Source organism: Periophthalmus magnuspinnatus, chromosome 7, assembly GCF_009829125.3.
Source record: "Periophthalmus magnuspinnatus isolate fPerMag1 chromosome 7, fPerMag1.2.pri, whole genome shotgun sequence".
NCBI lineage: Eukaryota > Metazoa > Chordata > Actinopteri > Gobiiformes > Gobiidae > Periophthalmus > Periophthalmus magnuspinnatus.
In genome coordinates this window covers 19,923,306-19,940,624 of record NC_047132.1, presented here as the reverse complement: position 1 = coordinate 19,940,624, position 17,319 = coordinate 19,923,306, and the positions used below count along the sequence as shown (strand labels likewise).

Sequence of the window (17,319 nt, the reverse complement as noted above, 5' to 3'; positions counted from 1 at the left end):
TGGGAGTTGCTGGTGGATGTCACTGGCAACATGTTAAAAACTACACGAATAAAATGAATACTTCACTGGAGGACGCTTCTGTGTTTCGAAAGAGAGATGTTTGTGTCTCAGTGCTAATACTAATGCTAATTTTGAGGCATAAATATTAAAACAACAACACAAACTGAAGTATTCTACATTTACAAACAATGAATAAAAAAAAATTATATTAATTAATGTGATTTATGATATTTTATATTTTACTCTGTTAAGTTAGCATAAGCTTTGAGACACAGCGAGCTAGCTGTGGTCAGAGCCAGTTTACGCACAAGGAAGGCATTTTTTCTGGCACTAATAATTTTTTTAAATATTTGTTTATTTTTATGTTTATTTTTATTTGTCAAATCTTAATTATTGTGTACCTTGGACATATTTAGACCATTGTTAACATTATGGTTGCTAGGTAACATATCTCTACGTATGTCATATTTCATGCCCTCGTCCAACCAGGAAGTAAAACTATAACTTTCCTGAAATTATTAAATTAGAAAAGACTATTTAGAAAGAGTATTTAGTCAAATTTTAAATATACTGATGTTAACTATGTTTTAGAGAAGTGAATAGTCCTGCCAAATGCACTTTAAACACGTTATAATAAACTTGCTTTAGTGTTTGGTGCTGGAGACCCCACACTTATGAATAGGCATATTATAAATCATATTCAGTGGTTTAAATCTCCTCCTCTCTGCTCTCCTCCGTAGTAATCCCTCCTCTTCACGCTGCTTGTCTTTTCTTTGTGAACCCCTTTAGCCGTCTGAAGCTCAGTGGTTCGACCCCGCTTTAGACTTGAGATGTTCCTGTTAATTCAATCATTCATTTGCTTCAGATTAATTAGCACGGCGCTGCCTTTAAGCCCGGCCCGTGGATAATCAGATTAAGTGCTGCTGTGGACAGATGGAGACAGCCAGGGCAATGCGTTTGAAGTCCACCATGTTAGAGGAAGAGGAGGAAGGAGAGGAAGGAGAGGAAGGAGAGGAAGGAGAGGAGGGATAGGAGGGAGAAGAGGGAGAGGAAGGAGAGGAAGGAGAGGAAGGAGAGGAGGGAGAAGAGGGAGAGGAAGGAGACAAGGAAGAGGAGGGAGAAGAAGGAGAGGAAGGAGATGAGGAAGAAGAGAAAGGGAGAGGAGGGATGGGAGGAAGAGGAGGGAGAGGAGAATGGGGGGAAGAGGAGTCAGAAAGATGACGAGGAGTAAGAGGGAGAGGAGGACTGGAAGGAAGAGGAAGAAGACGGAGAGGAGGAAGTAAAGGGGAAGAGGAGAAAGGGAGAGGAGAGACGGGAGGAAGAGGAGGAAAAGGAGAAAGAGAGGGGGACGAAAAGGAGTACTGAAGGGAGAGGAAGAAGAGGAGGAAGAAGAGGGAGAGGAGGACTGAATGTAGAGGAAGAAGAGGAGAGGAGGAAGTTGATTGGGGAGGAGGAGGACGAAAAGGGGGAGAAGAGGAAGGGAAGGAAGAGGAGGGAGAGGAAGGAGGTGAGGAAGAGGAGAAAGGGAGAGGAGAGACAGGAGGAAGAGGAGGAAAAGGAGATAGGGGTGGGAGAGGAAGAAGAGGAGGGAGAGGAGGACTGAAGGGAGAGGAAGAAGAGGAGAGGAGGAAGTGGATTGGGGAGGAGGAATAAAAGGGGAAGAGGAAGAGGGAGTAGAAAGAGATGAGGAAGAGAAAGGTGGGAGAGGGAGGGGAGAAAAAAGGGAGAGAGGACGGAATGGAGGAAGAGAAGGGAGACGATGAGAGGAGGAAGGAGAAGAACAAGTGTTGTATATGATAAAATACTATGAATTGGTTTTAACATCATTTTATGTATATCCCAGGGTACACAGACAGTGAGAGTGGCGTAGGTTAAGTGTATTGCCTAAGGACACAAAGGCAGGATGCAGGATCTATCTGTAAATCTAATCTCATAATATAATACTTAAGTGGTAGTGCAATCTACACCATTGAAAGATAATGACTTTTAAAAAAAAAGATCACGAAAGCTGAACAAATCTCTCCAAATCTTTGTTATAATGAAATTCGAATTAATTATAAGAACAAGTACAATCCCCCTTGTTCCTACTTTGTTAACACGCCGTGCTCCATTCTGTCCCTCCCCTCTGCTCCTCCCCTCTGCTCCCTTTCATCTCAGCTGTTTTTACAATATTTACGCACATACAAAATTACGCATTCATTTTACAGTTTTAATGACTTTTTCTACCGCGGAGTCAAGGGGAATATTGTATTTTTTCACACAACAAATTATCAAATCCCCATTGGCATTAGAAGACATAACCTGCTGAATTAATTTCTGTAATATAGCTGGAGGTGGCGTGTTGCATTTGTGTTTATCGGGAAAAAGCAGTTCTTTTCTGGTCTTGGCAGCGGTAGAGTGGTTATAATCAGTGAGAGAGTTGGAGGTGGTTAACATTCATGTATGCTGCTGCTCCAATTCTCAGACATAATACACAGTCCTGATTACTTTGTAGGCTTATCCCAAAAAGTTGTACGTTTAAAGAAGCAATCTGATTTTTTTTCCTTTTTCCCTTACAAAAACTGGATTTGTTTCATAATATCAGACTATAAAATTAAAGGTGTACTGTGTAATTTTACTGTCGAAGGCTCTGTCACCTGCTTGTCTCCATGGAGATGTTATTGCTTTGCCTGGAATGTTACAAAATATGTCATTTGACTTATGTAAGCTCCTTGGAAACAAGCAGATGACACCACCACACCAAGTTATAGGTCAGATCTGTGCAGACAAACCAGTGATAGAAGTATTCAGTTTTGTTACTTAAGTAAAAGTACACAATACTCAAGTAAAAGTATCATATAAACTCAAAAATCAACTTAAGTAAAAGTATTTAAGTACCTGTTTAAAAAAATGTACTTAAAAGTAAAAGTATTTTGCACATATTTTGAGATCTTGTAAAGCCTCACCCCAAACCCCTCAGCCTTTTCAGCAGGCCTCAAACAGTAATAAAAAATATTTCTACATATCAATCCTGTTCAGATATGTAGTGGAGTAGAAAGTACAGATACCTGCTCTCAAATGTAGTGATGTCAAAGTAAGAAAAGAATGTTAATTATTCACCTTTAATATCCAAACAATCTATGAACATTTTTTTTTAATATCTATATATATATATATATGTAGGATTTTATTCTCCTCTCTACCTCAATCCAAACTACTTTTTCAGAAGATGAAACCCACCAGTCTGTATCTATTGCACATTTGTATTCCAGTCTTCTGACCTTATCCTCCTCTGTGTTTCCCCCCAGCTCACCTATACAAGTGCCGCGCCCTCCGGGACAGCTGTGGCATGTGCCTGAAGGCCGACCCCAGGTTCGAGTGCGGCTGGTGTGTTCAGGATAAGAAGTGTTCCCTCAGACAGGAGTGCACCAGCGGAGGCAACTCCCACCTCCCCCTCACCCTGTCTGAACCTGGATGGATGCATCCCTCCTCCGGGAACAGCCGCTGCACCCACCCCAAGATCACTAAGGTGAGGAGAAAGTTTGTGGCTTTATTATATTAGGGACATAGACTGTGTACATAAATGGACATAGCTAACCTGCTAGCCGCTGCATTCCAAATGATCAGGGACGTGCTTCCGGCTCCATCGACTCTTCCTCTAATTCACTTTACATTGAAAAATTGTCACCCTGCTGCAGTGAGCCTCATCATTTTGGTCTTAGAATGTTCATATTGACCCGTTCTACATGATCGTGGTATTTTTATTTCACTATTGTGTCCGTAAATCAAGATATGAACATTAATAACAGACAAATCAGGCACCTTCTTTCCCCAAGGTCCCGCTCGTGTTAGTAACCGGTTTGATTGACAGCTTTGCTAAGTGCCTGCTCCATGCTAAACCAGCAGTGAGGGTGGTAAGGGGCATTACCTTCAACAGCCTCACTCTGGATTGGCTCTTTGGTTGCTATGATACTCACAGTCCGAATTCCAGATATGGAACTCGGCTCCAAATTCACCCTTAGAACTGCTAGGCTTGATGAGCTTCATTTGACTGGAGCTGCACACTGTGGGTGACGTTACCCTCCTTTAGTCCACTTCTTTATACAGTCTATGATTCAGGAACTGCTGGAGTCTGTTGAGTCTGAATATAATATGAGGTTTTATTTAGCCGTGTAATACAGATCAATTTTGTTAACCGCCTCAAGAAACTGTGCAGGTAGCAAAGCTTGCAAATACTACTTTATAAAGCATTTAAAATGCAAATAATATTATGACTTTCACTGTTAAAAAAAGATGCTACAGCACACTAAACATTAAAACATTATCAACTGATGCCAGTTTGAGAAAGAAAATGTGTAAATAATGCCCATGTCACTATGTCTAGCATTAGGGTTAGGGATTTTTGTGTCTTTTCTGGTCATTTTCTCAGGACGGTCTCAAATGGCCAATTATTAAATGAAATAACTTTGTGAATTAGTTACCTCAAATTGGACATTTTTCCAAGGCACATCTGGAGATCCCTTAAGGCACACAAGTGTTCGCCAGCACACTGGTTGAAAATCAATGATATAACAATATTGCACGCCTTGTTGTGTTTTGCCAAAATAAAAAGATGTGTTTCTTTAATGGCACACCTAATGACACATCCAGTATTCTGTATTCATGCATTTATTCTTTATTAAATAGGCACCACAGAAACTCATGTTTGAAATAAGGAATTAATATTAATTACACTGACAAAAATAACAGGGTTGTTGACAATTGTTAAAGCAGACCTATTATGCAAAATCGACTTTTCAGAGCTTTTAACAATGTTATAGTTGTTTCCCCTTCTCATTTCCCCTCTTTGTTGTTTAGCTGTAGTTTTTGGAGTGATTTGTGCATGATTTTGCATTTTGAGTGACCTTTATACTCCTGTATTCAAGAAGTCATTGATCCAATCAACCCCCGTTTTCACCACCACCAGTATACACCCATTGCTCTGTACTTACTTCGTTCCCCAATTTTATTGTCTTAATCGGTAGGATCCGGCAGGGTTGCATAGTCATTTTAGTACAAATGAAATAAAAAATCCACTACTCACTAGCCTGATGTGCAGCTATCCGTAGCCATCATGCCTCTTTGTTGTGATGACATTTACAGCTATGTGTGCTCCCATTGGGTATCGCAGTTTTCTAACGTGGACGTCAGCAGACTTTTTCTTTTATTAAGTCATTTTAGATCAATATTGAGATTTAAAATGTCAAAATGATATCATAATGATCCACGGGTGTCATGGATTATAACTATATATCAGACTCAAGCACAATATGTCTTCTTTGATATAAAAAGTGCAGAGGAGTTTTATTCCAGCCTGAATGATGGCTTTAAAATCAGCCAAAAGAAATATAGAGGGCACACAAGTGTTGAAATTTAAGAAAATACAACTACACAGAAATCACCCAAGCCCTTTTTAAAACAACTTCCAGAAAACATTAGATCCCCACTTGGTCCTTTTCCCGTGGAGCATAAACTATTGAACTCCGGGCAGACGTTGCATCAACAAGCCCTCATTTTTCACCGCACAAAGCCTTCGAATAACCTAAATACATTTTTCTAATCACGCCCTTTTCCATTCTTCAACATCACCCGTGAGGAGAAGCGGCGCTAGCCTCCTCCGCGCCTCCCGATACGAGCGGGGTGCACTTTGAAGCGTGCCTGGTCACCTGTGGAGATGCTAGGCCTGTCCGCGCTTGATAGGCCCTTGCATCACTTCTCTTTGGTCCCCAAAAAGAAGGTATACGTGTCCCGCACTTGTAATCAGCCCAGCACCTTTTTAATGCGAGACTATTAAAGGAGCGGCACACAGGGACCTTGAGTCTGCCCTTGGCACAGACATATTCTTATTACTCACAGTTACATCAAACCGTGCACCTGAAGAGAGGAGGAGAGGCTGTTTGGGCAGGTTTTGTTTTTTGTTTTAAAGAAGACCTATTATGCTTATGTCTGCTATATGGCTATAATCTATGACACCCGTGGATCATTGTTATTGTACACAATGCTGCCAAATCCTGCGTGTATCACCGATTAAGAGAAGAAAATTGGAGAAGGATGTAAGTACAAAGCAGTGGGCGTATGCTGGTGGAGGTGAAAACGGGAGTTGATCGGCCATATAGCTTCTTCAAAATAAGTGATTAAATATTGCTCAAACATAACTTCGGGTGAGGATATGGTGAAGGGAAACAACTATAACATTTTTTAAAGAACTGAAATTCGATTTTGCTTTAAGAATGATGTTTGAAAGGTTTACATGGTGTGTACAGGTCAGATAGTCATGGCTATCTGTAATACGGTGCCATTTTGAGGACTGTTGACCATTCAAAAGATACATTTTTATTTTTTTTTTAATTGTTGATTGCTAATTAATGGCAACAGTCCTTACTTTTCATCATTCTAAAAACCATGGATAGGTTGTGTTCACATTCATGAGGCTTTGGTGATGTCATGGTTTCAGATTTTTTTGGTGAAAAAAACAAACAAAAAATCCACAGTTGTGTAACTTATTTGGGACTGCTCCATAAACTTGGTAAAATGTTTTTGATATGGAATAATGGAACCACTTTCTGAAACTATTTTGAAAAGTAAATACATAACTTTTGTTTGTTTGTGCTATCAGAGAAGACCTTGTGCCAGTTTTTGTCTCTTGTGGATACGTTTGGTAATTAGAGCAATATTAACCATAAACCAGCTCAACACATCTGCAGTCTGACAGTTAAAGAGTAAATTGTAACATATGATTCAATGTTGTTTATAGAAATGTATAAATATGTTTATCCATGCATACAGCAATACAATTTCCTAAACTTATACTTGCTTCAAACCTAATGATACTAACAAGTCAGCTGTTTTCAATTTGAAACCTTAAAACTACAAAGCTTTACATTAAGTCCCCTTCTCTTGAGGCATTTACTATTATTTTCAAATTCAACTTTTAATGCTTCAACCTCATACTTTCTGAAATGCCAATACATAATTTGCAAGTCTGTTTGAATTTGTTTATGTTTTTATTGGAGCATTGACTGTGTGATTAGAAAGCCCACACTTTTGATTGGACCGAATGGAAAATTAATCTAAACCATGAGGGAAAACTGCACATTCCCATCACTCCATTAAAACATATTTGACTATAGATTATTTGATTAAGACTTGACTTTCTGCACATTTCAATCACTTTTGTTTTGAAACAGAACTCCGACCTCATGTAAGTTCCCATAATTCCTTGCTGTGCTGTTCCATGTGCTATTACTTACCCCGGTAATCACAGTAGTGGTTAGACAGCGGCACCGGCAGACCGCGGGGGCAGCCCTCAGAGTTGGATGTGGTTAGCGTGGCATCAGAGCGACCACACTGCCACAGAAGTACACTAGAGTACTACATCTCCATTAGGACCAGGCTGTGAGGTATTCAGGGCCCAAGCAAAAAAGTAGGAATAATCCAGTTTACTTCAAAGTGTCTCCAGTAATGAACCTTAAATTATAACCATAATGGCGTTATACACTTTCCTTTCTCAATTATGGAATGGAATTTTTTGATTATGGAGCCACATGGTCCGACATGGAAAATTGTTGCTAGTTTTATGGTAAATGGGCATATATATAGCGCTTTTCCACCTTCAAGTCACTCAAAGCTTTACATCATTGCTCACCCATTCACTCACACTTTCATCCACCAGTGTACACAGACACTGGGGGGGGGCAAGGTACGTTAAGTGTCTCCCCCAAGGACACAACGACAGTATTCATTTGCGGAAGTTGGAATTGCACCGCTGTCCCAATGTTGTTTATGTCGAGAACGGGATTCAAACCACCAACCTTGGATTAGTGGACAAGCTCTTTATCAACTGAGCTACTGCTGCTTCATAGCTAGTAATCATGATTATCCTGAGCAAAACAACAATGTTTCTAGATTTTTGTAAACAATAATTTGGTAAATCAGTGTAATTCTTGTATTTTAAAGGCTCTTACATTTAGGAGATTTGCAATGCCTATTTGTAGCGTGGGTAGTTGACATAATGTAGAATTTGTCAGATAATCTATTGAAAATACATTGTCATTCTACACAGCCCACTTTTATTACATATATATGCAACACAGGAGATAAAACAGTGTGAAACCTCAATCACAATGATTGCTTTATTGTTATGCATGATCACAAGTCATATCAAATGCTTTTGATTAGAAACTGCAACCTTGTCAAAATATAACACACAAAAACTTTCGTAACATACACTGCATAAAGAAAATAGGTAAATATAAATACCAGGATCATGTAGAGCGGGTTAATAAGAATCAAAATGACAAGCTTGACAGGAGTTATGGAGAGAGGGCCGACGGTTTTTCAATAGAAAGTGATTTGGAGCCAGAGTCGATGGAGTTGGAAGCACGCCTATGTTCACTTCCTATTTGTAACACGGCAGCTATCACGTTAACTGTGTCCATTTATATATCCAGGCTGTGCTTGTCACCTTGTACACCTGTAAAATAAACCAGTAAACATGCAATAATCATAATGTAGCACAATAGTACATTTGCATTGAGGCAAGAAGGTTAAAAATACAGTATGTAATTTTTCTAATGGAGAATGTATCACCATGGAAACAAGCGAAATAAATGCTAGACATAGAAGTTTAATGACATACTGCAAAACATTTCACACAAAACAAGAGGAGCTCCATGGAGATGAGCATAAGGCAAACTCCCACCAGAAAAGTTGCATAATACACCTTTAAATTGCGGTAATGTGTCTGTTTGCCCAGGGGAAGAAGCTGTTTTTTTAGGCTACTGTAAATGTAATAATGTACACAAATCTTATATTGTTTAGGCTCGGTTTATTGTTGGTGTTAGGTCCTGGCTCCACTTCTACTCCTCAAGGATCATTTTACAGCAAAACAGCCCAGTGCGGTTTGAAAGCCACCGTTATTATAACTTCATTTTCTCCTTTACTGTGAAGAATGCCTGGTATCCGTGTTCGGTCTCCACTGCACAGTTCCATGGTTAGAATTTTCCACTGTCTCCACAATCTTCCCTTCACCACAAAACCCACATAGTCAAAGAAGTATTGGTAATATCTGCCCTCCCAGCAAAAGCCAGGAAATAGGCGATGATAGTAAAGCTGCATAAGGACATAATTACATATTTTTAGAGTTATTGGTTAGGGTTGAAAGATGATGTGTTTTTGTGAGTCTGGGTAGGGGTTTGAAGAATTGCCTCCATTTTGAAGAATATTTTGTTGGTTTGTTAAAACTGAAAATGTTTAAAGTGTTATTGAGGGTTGCGGTTAAAAATACGACTATATATTTACAGGTTGCTTGTTCAGTTTCAGTAAAGAAAGACCAGTGTGATGCAACAGCTATGCGAAAATCATCTAGTTGAGGGATAAATATGGGAATTCAGAGTACTTAACAAGTCATGAAGGAGAACAGACTAGTCTCACACAGAAAAGCCTAAACAGCCTGGGAATCAAACTAGGAAACTTCTTCAACTTTCATAATATATACCATTTTTACTGTTTATTCCTACCAGAAGAAAAAATATTAAATTAAATAATCTACACATAGCAACAGTTTAACAATGCATATAAAACAATTTAGCTTAAAGGTGCACTGTATATGTTTTCAGGTGGAGGGTGTTATGGCATTAAAAGTATCCATACTGTCACTAACTAATGCCACTATGCCATGTTACAGTTTAAATCTGTTGAGTGTTTTAAGTAATATGTAAGTATTTTTGAGCAATAAATTGAAGATAGATAAATATAATGCAATATTCTGGAACATTCTTGGCAAAGTAATAACATCTTTATGAGGACAAGCAAGTGAGAGACCCAAACTACATAGTGGACATTATACTTTCACTTCTTATGCACAGACCTCTATTTATTTCATACCTTTAGAGTTTGGGCTGCCGATTTTGGCGCCGTCTTCCTACTTGGGGCAGTAATACGACAGCGCCATCTGCAGTCCTACTTCCTCAGAGCTGTATCCCAAGTGTGAGAAAGATAGTACGCCCCTCATCCCGATTTACAGTCTGGTGAGCGTGTTTCTGGATCTCGATGCCATCTTTGCCCGTGACCTTAGAGTTGTCCAAACCATGAGATGGTTTTCCCTGTTGCACTGGTCTGATATTACAGACTTAAGTTGCTCTTGGGGGGCTTGCTGCTTGGTGGGCAGCCATAGATTGTTTAATGAGCCCAGCCGAAACTGTTGAGGTATGAAATAGAGGTTTGTACATACGAATCTAAATTATAATCATAACAGAAGACCTAATCAACCTAATCGGACTACATAATGCACCTTTAAAGGGCCCATATTATGCTATTTTCTGAACTGTTAGAATGGTGTTTCCTCATCAGAAACAGACCTGGAGTTGTGTTTTGTTTCATTCACACACGTTTAACACACAAACTCTGCATATTTAGGCTGTGTTCTCTCAAACAGAAAACACTCTTATACAGGAAGTGCTCCACTGTGTTTTTAAACTCCATACACCTTCAATAGAATCATTTGGATAATTTCAGCCCTGGAATGTCCTATCTCTACTGAACAAAAGGTAAAAGGTAGCCGTCAACTGGAAAACAACCACAAAATGACATCACAAGGTGGAACAGAACATTTTGAGCTTTCATGATGCAGACAGCCTAATAATCCAGGATTGCTCAAACATGTCTGAATGAAACAAAATACAACTTCAGGTATGTTTTTAATGAGGTAACGACATCATAACATGGCTTAAAGCTTTCAAGAGTCCATTTTCCGTCATATAAGACCTTAAACAGATAACAAATCGAAGCTCTCTGTACAAGATCGCTCACATTTACAATCGACCTACAGCTACAGTATTGACATTGTGCTATTGTTCCCACACAGAATGAAGCTCCACAATGCTGTATCTATGCGCCTTTCCACCAGAGATGCGCCATGCTACTTGTACACCCTGATCATGTATGCAGCGCACTGGTTTTAATTGCACTCCCTTGCTCCCTGCGATGATTCTGCTAATCCCCTGCACCAGCCTAAACCTCTCTCCCCCCGGCTCTCTGCCTCTCTGTCTGTCTCTGCTACTGTTTACACCCCACGGAGGTATTCTGTTATGCGTTACCATTCATGCTCCAGTTCTCGCAAAAAAAAAAAAAAGAAAAAAAATCTCTATTGCTCTGCGGGAGATCTGTTGTGCATATCACACCCCGAAGCATTATGGGTAGTGTAGTTGTAGCTGTGGTCAGTCTTTACCAGGCTTTTGTGTTCCTGTGCTGAGGCTATTCTGGCGCCGGAGGTCCCAACATGAGTCAGCTTCCAAACAGCTTTATCCCAAGCCAGAATGCTCCCCTCCGGTTAGAACGGGCCCAGCTCTGTGAGGCCTGGAATCTCCTCATACAACCACTGCTGGCTCGGGAAGTGTGCTAACTGCAGGCAAGCATGACTGTTGGATTTGTGGTGGTTTTTGGAGAGTCACTAATCATTTTAGTTGGTTATGATTTTTTTAAATAAACCTGAAAAAAGGAGCTCACAAAAACCTGCCCTAAGAATCCAGTATAATAGAGTGTTTTAAAGTTTAGAATAATAGGTTAGACAGTGATTAACCTGGTTTGGTCACAGCACACTTGCTCGGCTCTGTGGCATTGACAATTTATTAAAGATTGCTATGGGGCTTTTTACCCTTCTTAGTGTTGAAGGGGCAAAACAAACTGTGGTAACGTATTTCCAGTAGCACAAAAAGGAAAAATGATTTATGAAATTAAGTCATAGATAAACTGTAAGCAAATTAGAAGAAATGGCCAACAGTGCAGTGAGAGCAACATTAGATGGCCCTAAAAGCAGCTCTCAAATTAGTCCCTGGGTGCTGTCTGTGTCTAATTATAGCCTAAAGCATGTTTATGGTCCACGAACCAGGAAGTAACACTGGTGCATTGTCTGGCCCATGGAAGTATAATAAAATTCAGAAGGAGAACCCAAGATGGTGTTGTATTGTTTTCCATGGCCTGTGCCTATTGGCGCATGGGCCCAAACATAATTTTCTTTTCCGCATTAGTTCCTCAATATGGGCTAGCACCTACCACCCATATGAGTCAAAAACATGAACCAGTGACCAGTGCTGACCAATCAGAGCGATCGCTGCTAGAGCGGAGCTAGCGGATCCATGAGCTAACGCGGGGTCAGAGTGGGGCAGGGCTAAATCTAAATCTAAGCTAACTTTTTGGCGCTTTGAGGATTTAAAATGTTTAAATCTTCATGTTGTGAAAATGGAGAGGAATCCTTACAAAATCCGACCTTTGGGAAAGCTGTGGATGCCCTGTCAGCCAAACATGGACAGTTTGAATTCCTAAAAAATACATTGTGCTTTATGGGAGAATTCTTCCTGGGCCCAAGCTCCTGGGAGCTGCAGTACCTACCACCAGTAGTCGATCTCGCCCCAGGACAGTTCTTATTATAGATTTATGGTTTGGCCTGTGAAAGTTGTGAAAGTGAGGAATAACTTTGGACTGCTGCAAACACTTTAACCCTATAGTGTTGGATGCTATCGTCTCCGATGGAGCGCGGTTGCGGACTTTCCATTATCGTAACTCCGCAACAAATTGTGCTCTCATGTAAATTCAAACGGCATCTCAAAGCAGAGGCATGAGGCTCTGTAAATATTTTACTGTCACTACGGTAATCTGCTTATTTGTCCCTCGAAGATGACCAATCAGAGAGAGATGTGCCGCAGGGATTTTCCCAGTCAGTTATTCGATGTGTCAGAGGAAAAATACGGAGAGATATGTAAAATAAAGGTAGTTGTGTGAAAAAATTCTGTACATTCTGATACTTCCTTTGACATGATTTTTATGGCTAAAAAAGATTAAAAGTGTATGTGAGCTATACTGGTCTATAATGTGCTGAGTCCTTAAAGGGTTAAAATGAACCAGGTGTAGTTATGTTTTTCATGTTTTTAAGACGGCAAAAATCAAGCACAGCACATAATCATTTCAAAGTACAGGTTTAACAGGTAATTCAGAAAAAGACAATGGAATTTGTCAAAGTAAAAACCACCAGTACTGACTTCCTCTCCAAGTGCTAAATTATTACTCTCTCACACTTGGTCCCAGACTGTTCCTACCAAAGAAACATGAAATTACTAACAGCATATTTAACAAACAGCTATTCATCTCTCTGGAATTTCTTCTTGGCCAAAAATGCACCTCACCAATGCATATTTTTCAAGATCATCAATCTGCCATTAGCATTAGTCATGCATGTTGTTTCTTTCATTTCTAAACACACCTTGAAAATCCCTCCCTCAGCACCCTCCTCTAGTCTAGTCTGCAGCGGCGCTAGCTAGCAACGCCACAAAGTAAAGCTAGCACACTGTTAGCATGGTAGTTGTTAGCGGTGGTGTTACAGGAAAATTCCACTCTGTTTAGCAGATTGTTAAGACAGTAAAATTTAGTTACAGCTCCTTTAATATTTATCGTACGTAGAAGTGGACAACAGGTGATTAAGAGAACTAATGAGGAGATGACTTAATTTGTCAAGGTAAGAAACTCCAGCACTGTCTTACTCTCCAACAGTGGTGGAACGTATTGAAGTAAGAGTAACTAAGTACTGTACTTATCTGTACTTTAAACAATTTTTAAGTGGATACTTTTTACTTTTACTTCAGTACATTTGAGAGCAGGTCTTTGTACTTTCTACTACATTACATTTTTGAACTGGCCTGAAAGTAAAGTATTTTTTTTATTACTGTTTGAGACCTGCTGAAATGTCAAAGGGGTTTATTTTTAACACATTCATAGTTCAAGCAAACAGAAGCATTCAAATACAACTGTGAACAAAAAAATTCAACCCAAATCATAATCAAAATCTGTGCATTTGAAACCTTATAAGACCTCAAAACCTGCACAAAATACATTTACGTTTTACTCTTTAAGTACATTTTTAAATAGATACTTTAATACTTTTAGTTAAGTACATTTTTTCATGTGACACTTTTACTTATCGGTACTTTTACATAAGTAACAAAATTGAGTACTTCTTCCACCACTGCTCTCCAAGCACTCATTTACTACGCTTTAACTCTTGCTCCCAATGAGTCACTTAATAAACTTCACTGTAAGATCATAGAGTAGTAATAGCCTATTATTTCACAGCCAACTGTTCATCTCTGCTTGACCAAAAACGCACCTCACCAATGCACATTTTTCTAGATCACCAACCTCCCATTACCATTAGTCTTGCATCTTGATTCTGTCATTCCTAATAAACACACTCCTTGAAAATCCCTCCCCTGGCTCACTCCTCTAGTCTAGTCCGCAGTGAAGCTAGCTAGCCAAGCCTGCAGCGCGTAATCACCTCCCTCTGCTTGTTAGGTCCTGGATAAGCATGTAGCGAGCGTATGACAGCACCGTCCATCCGTCATGCCGTTTGTTTTGTCAGCGCACACCTGTCCCCGTTACGCACCATAATCTGCCCACATAAATCACATTATGTTTGAGAGCAACCGAGCGTTACCGAGCTACAGCCACCGACACCAAGCCAGCGCGTAATGACTTTCAATTAGGAGGCTGCGATGCTGTGGCGCGCATGGGTTAGGCAGCGGCTGGGTTTGTCACACAAGTTTTGGGAGGAAAAAGTAGGTCGTTTTTCTTCATTAGGGCTTCATTTGATATAGATGCATGTTTATGGTATGTGTAGCGTGTTGCAGGTCCATGGAGCAGCCTTGTGTTTAGGGGTCACCGCATTGGAGTGGTTCTTTAAAACATGTTGAGGGCACTTGTTTCATAGCCTAAATATGCAGAGTATAGGCTAATTCTCAAGGTATTTTCTCCTGACCAATTCTATCCATTGGTGCTATATTGATTAACATTGCAAAACAAAATATGACATCTTTTGAATGGAAAAAAGTCCTAAAAGTGTTGCATATAACAGAAGGTGGAAATAACCTTAAGATGTGGAAAATGGTGCTTTTCAGACAAACAAATAACCAGATTCTCAAAATTAAAGTAATGTATATATGAGTTTTTTGTTTTTGTTTTTTTTTCGTTTTTCAACTAAAACTCATACAATTTTTTTACTGTCTTGAAGTGGTTCGGAGAATATGTTTTGCTTTTCATCAGCAAGGGCTTTGTCAGTTCTGAATTCTATTTTTTAAAGCCTGTGTTGCTAATCTGTAAAAATACTTTATATGCTAATTAGCAATTAGCATGTATTTTTTTCTGGTAATTAATTTTGCGTGTACACTTAACTGACCTGACTCTTTTCATTTATCCAGCTGTGTGACTGGAAATCAAATGTTTTATATTTTAATAGGCAAATAATCTAACCTGAATGATTATCTGTTTTGCAGTTATTCCCGGAAACAGGGCCTCGTCAGGGAGGCACCAGGGTGACCATCCTGGGGGAGAACCTGGGTCTGCAGTTCAGGGACATCCAGATGGGAGTCAGGCTGGGGAAGGTGCCGTGTGTCCCCATCGAGGACGAGTATGTCAGCGCTGAAAGGTGGGTGGTAAAAATGGTCTGCTTTTTAAAAATATTTTTGAAACATCAGTATGCATTGGTTCAATTGGGTTTATAGAAATTAGAACTGAGACTTTCTTGGTCAGTGAAATTTTCCTAAGATAATGTAACTAATGATCACTGAAAATTGTATTGCTGTTTAGTCGACTACTGAAATAATCATTCATTGCAGTTCTTATTCTGGTGCCTAAAACAATCAGAGACCCGTACAGTGTCAGGCCCAGCCTTTCTCAGTAAATTCCAGCATTGTTCCTGTTCATTACTCCTCCTCTCCTCTCCGCTTTCATTTCCGCCTGCCTCTGTCCTGACATTTACACGTCTGGCTTCTTCCGCACGCCTCAGGGATCGGGTTCACGCAGATCAAACAATGTCTGTGTAGTGCACTTAGTGAGGAAGTGAGGCGTGCACCTGTGGCGGCCATCTTTATTCAAATAGCGCACATGCATCACTTCCTCAGCACCATATTAGGAGGGGTTCAGTGTGTGCCATGTTTATTCTCAGGTCAGGTATCTGCTGCAGTGTGCAGAACATGCAATGGTCATGTGATTGGACATTGATTTCATTGTGCTGGAGAGGTGTTAAGTACAATGGGGACTGCAGAGGAGAAATATACTCAGAATGCACTGCAACTAGAAGGTGAAATGGATTGAAACCTTTATCTGGATACATAAAAAAAGGCTACGTTTCTTTGTTTTGTACATTAAGCTATTTGTGGTCATTTGTGAAGACAATTTGAAATACAGTCGAGTTGTATTATTTTGCATAGAGCTGCCGATATTGACCACAAATAAGTAAAGCCTCCCAGAGAATCAGTTCAGTGTTGACCTGTTGGTGCACATGGACAATGAACATTTTACACAAATTAACCTACTTTATATCATATTTTAGAAGCAAAACCTTTCTACTTTGAGATGAATGGGATTCCCACTTAACTGAAAGGGCCCCCACAGAGAAAACACTTTTTTTAGGTCATGGACTCATCTCATCCTGGGGTAGGCCTTGGATATATTGGGAGTGGGTTTGGCTTCGACTGACATCCGCTTTGCCGGCCGACACATGAGTCAACGGAACACAATTATAGATTATTCACTGTTCTATGAATATATGTATGTATGTGTGTATGATATATTCTTATGTGTGTGTGTGTGTGTGTGTGTGTGTGTGTGTATATATGCATGTGTTTATTATGAAGTTTTGTTGCTTTGTTTTGTTTTTTCTTTTTCCATTATGATCATCATTATGACCTTTACGGTTACGTCTCCCCCTTACCTAACTACAAACCTCTGTCTTACATCCCATATCTCCCTCACTTCTGTATATCCACTTAATGTTCCTTTGTAAATATGCACTTCATGTTGTAAATATTGATGTTTAAAAAAAAAACAAAAAGAAAACGTGTTTAGAGGCAAAAGTGGGCAGGGCAGGATAAGGTCAACGTCGTATATATTATGTATTCCTGAAATAAAAAAAAAAAATGCAGTTCATGTAGAAGGAATAGAACCACCAAAGCAAACATCTTCTCTGAGTTGCTGCGTCACTGATAATGTGTGACAATTTACAAGTGAAGATAACACATACACACAAATCATGCAATTTATCATTTACTATAGCAATGACAGCAATCTGATAGCAATCTCTCATTTGTCCAGGAATAGTCCATGGTAGAAAGGTTCCAAAGGTAGCCATGTAGACACTGTTCTTGAAATAGTTGAGACTAATGACTATGCAATGACAAATAGTTTCTATAGCACACACTTTTGTTCAATCTAAAAAATGCCAATACCAAAATATTCAAAAAATAAGTATATTTAAAT

General features: G+C 39.6%; 1 protein-coding gene across 2 annotated transcripts in view; it reads left to right on the top strand.

The window, feature by feature from the left end:
- plxna1a (plexin A1a) overlaps nucleotides 1-17,319 on the top strand; it is a 409,386-nt gene that overhangs the window by 307,689 nt on the left and 84,378 nt on the right. For both annotated transcript variants that reach the window (XM_055223304.1, XM_033969420.2), the window contains exons 12-13: nucleotides 3,288-3,508; nucleotides 15,336-15,487. In XM_055223304.1, the coding sequence (XP_055079279.1) occupies nucleotides 3,288-3,508; nucleotides 15,336-15,487 (373 nt within the window). The remainder of the gene's footprint in view (nucleotides 1-3,287; nucleotides 3,509-15,335; nucleotides 15,488-17,319) is intronic.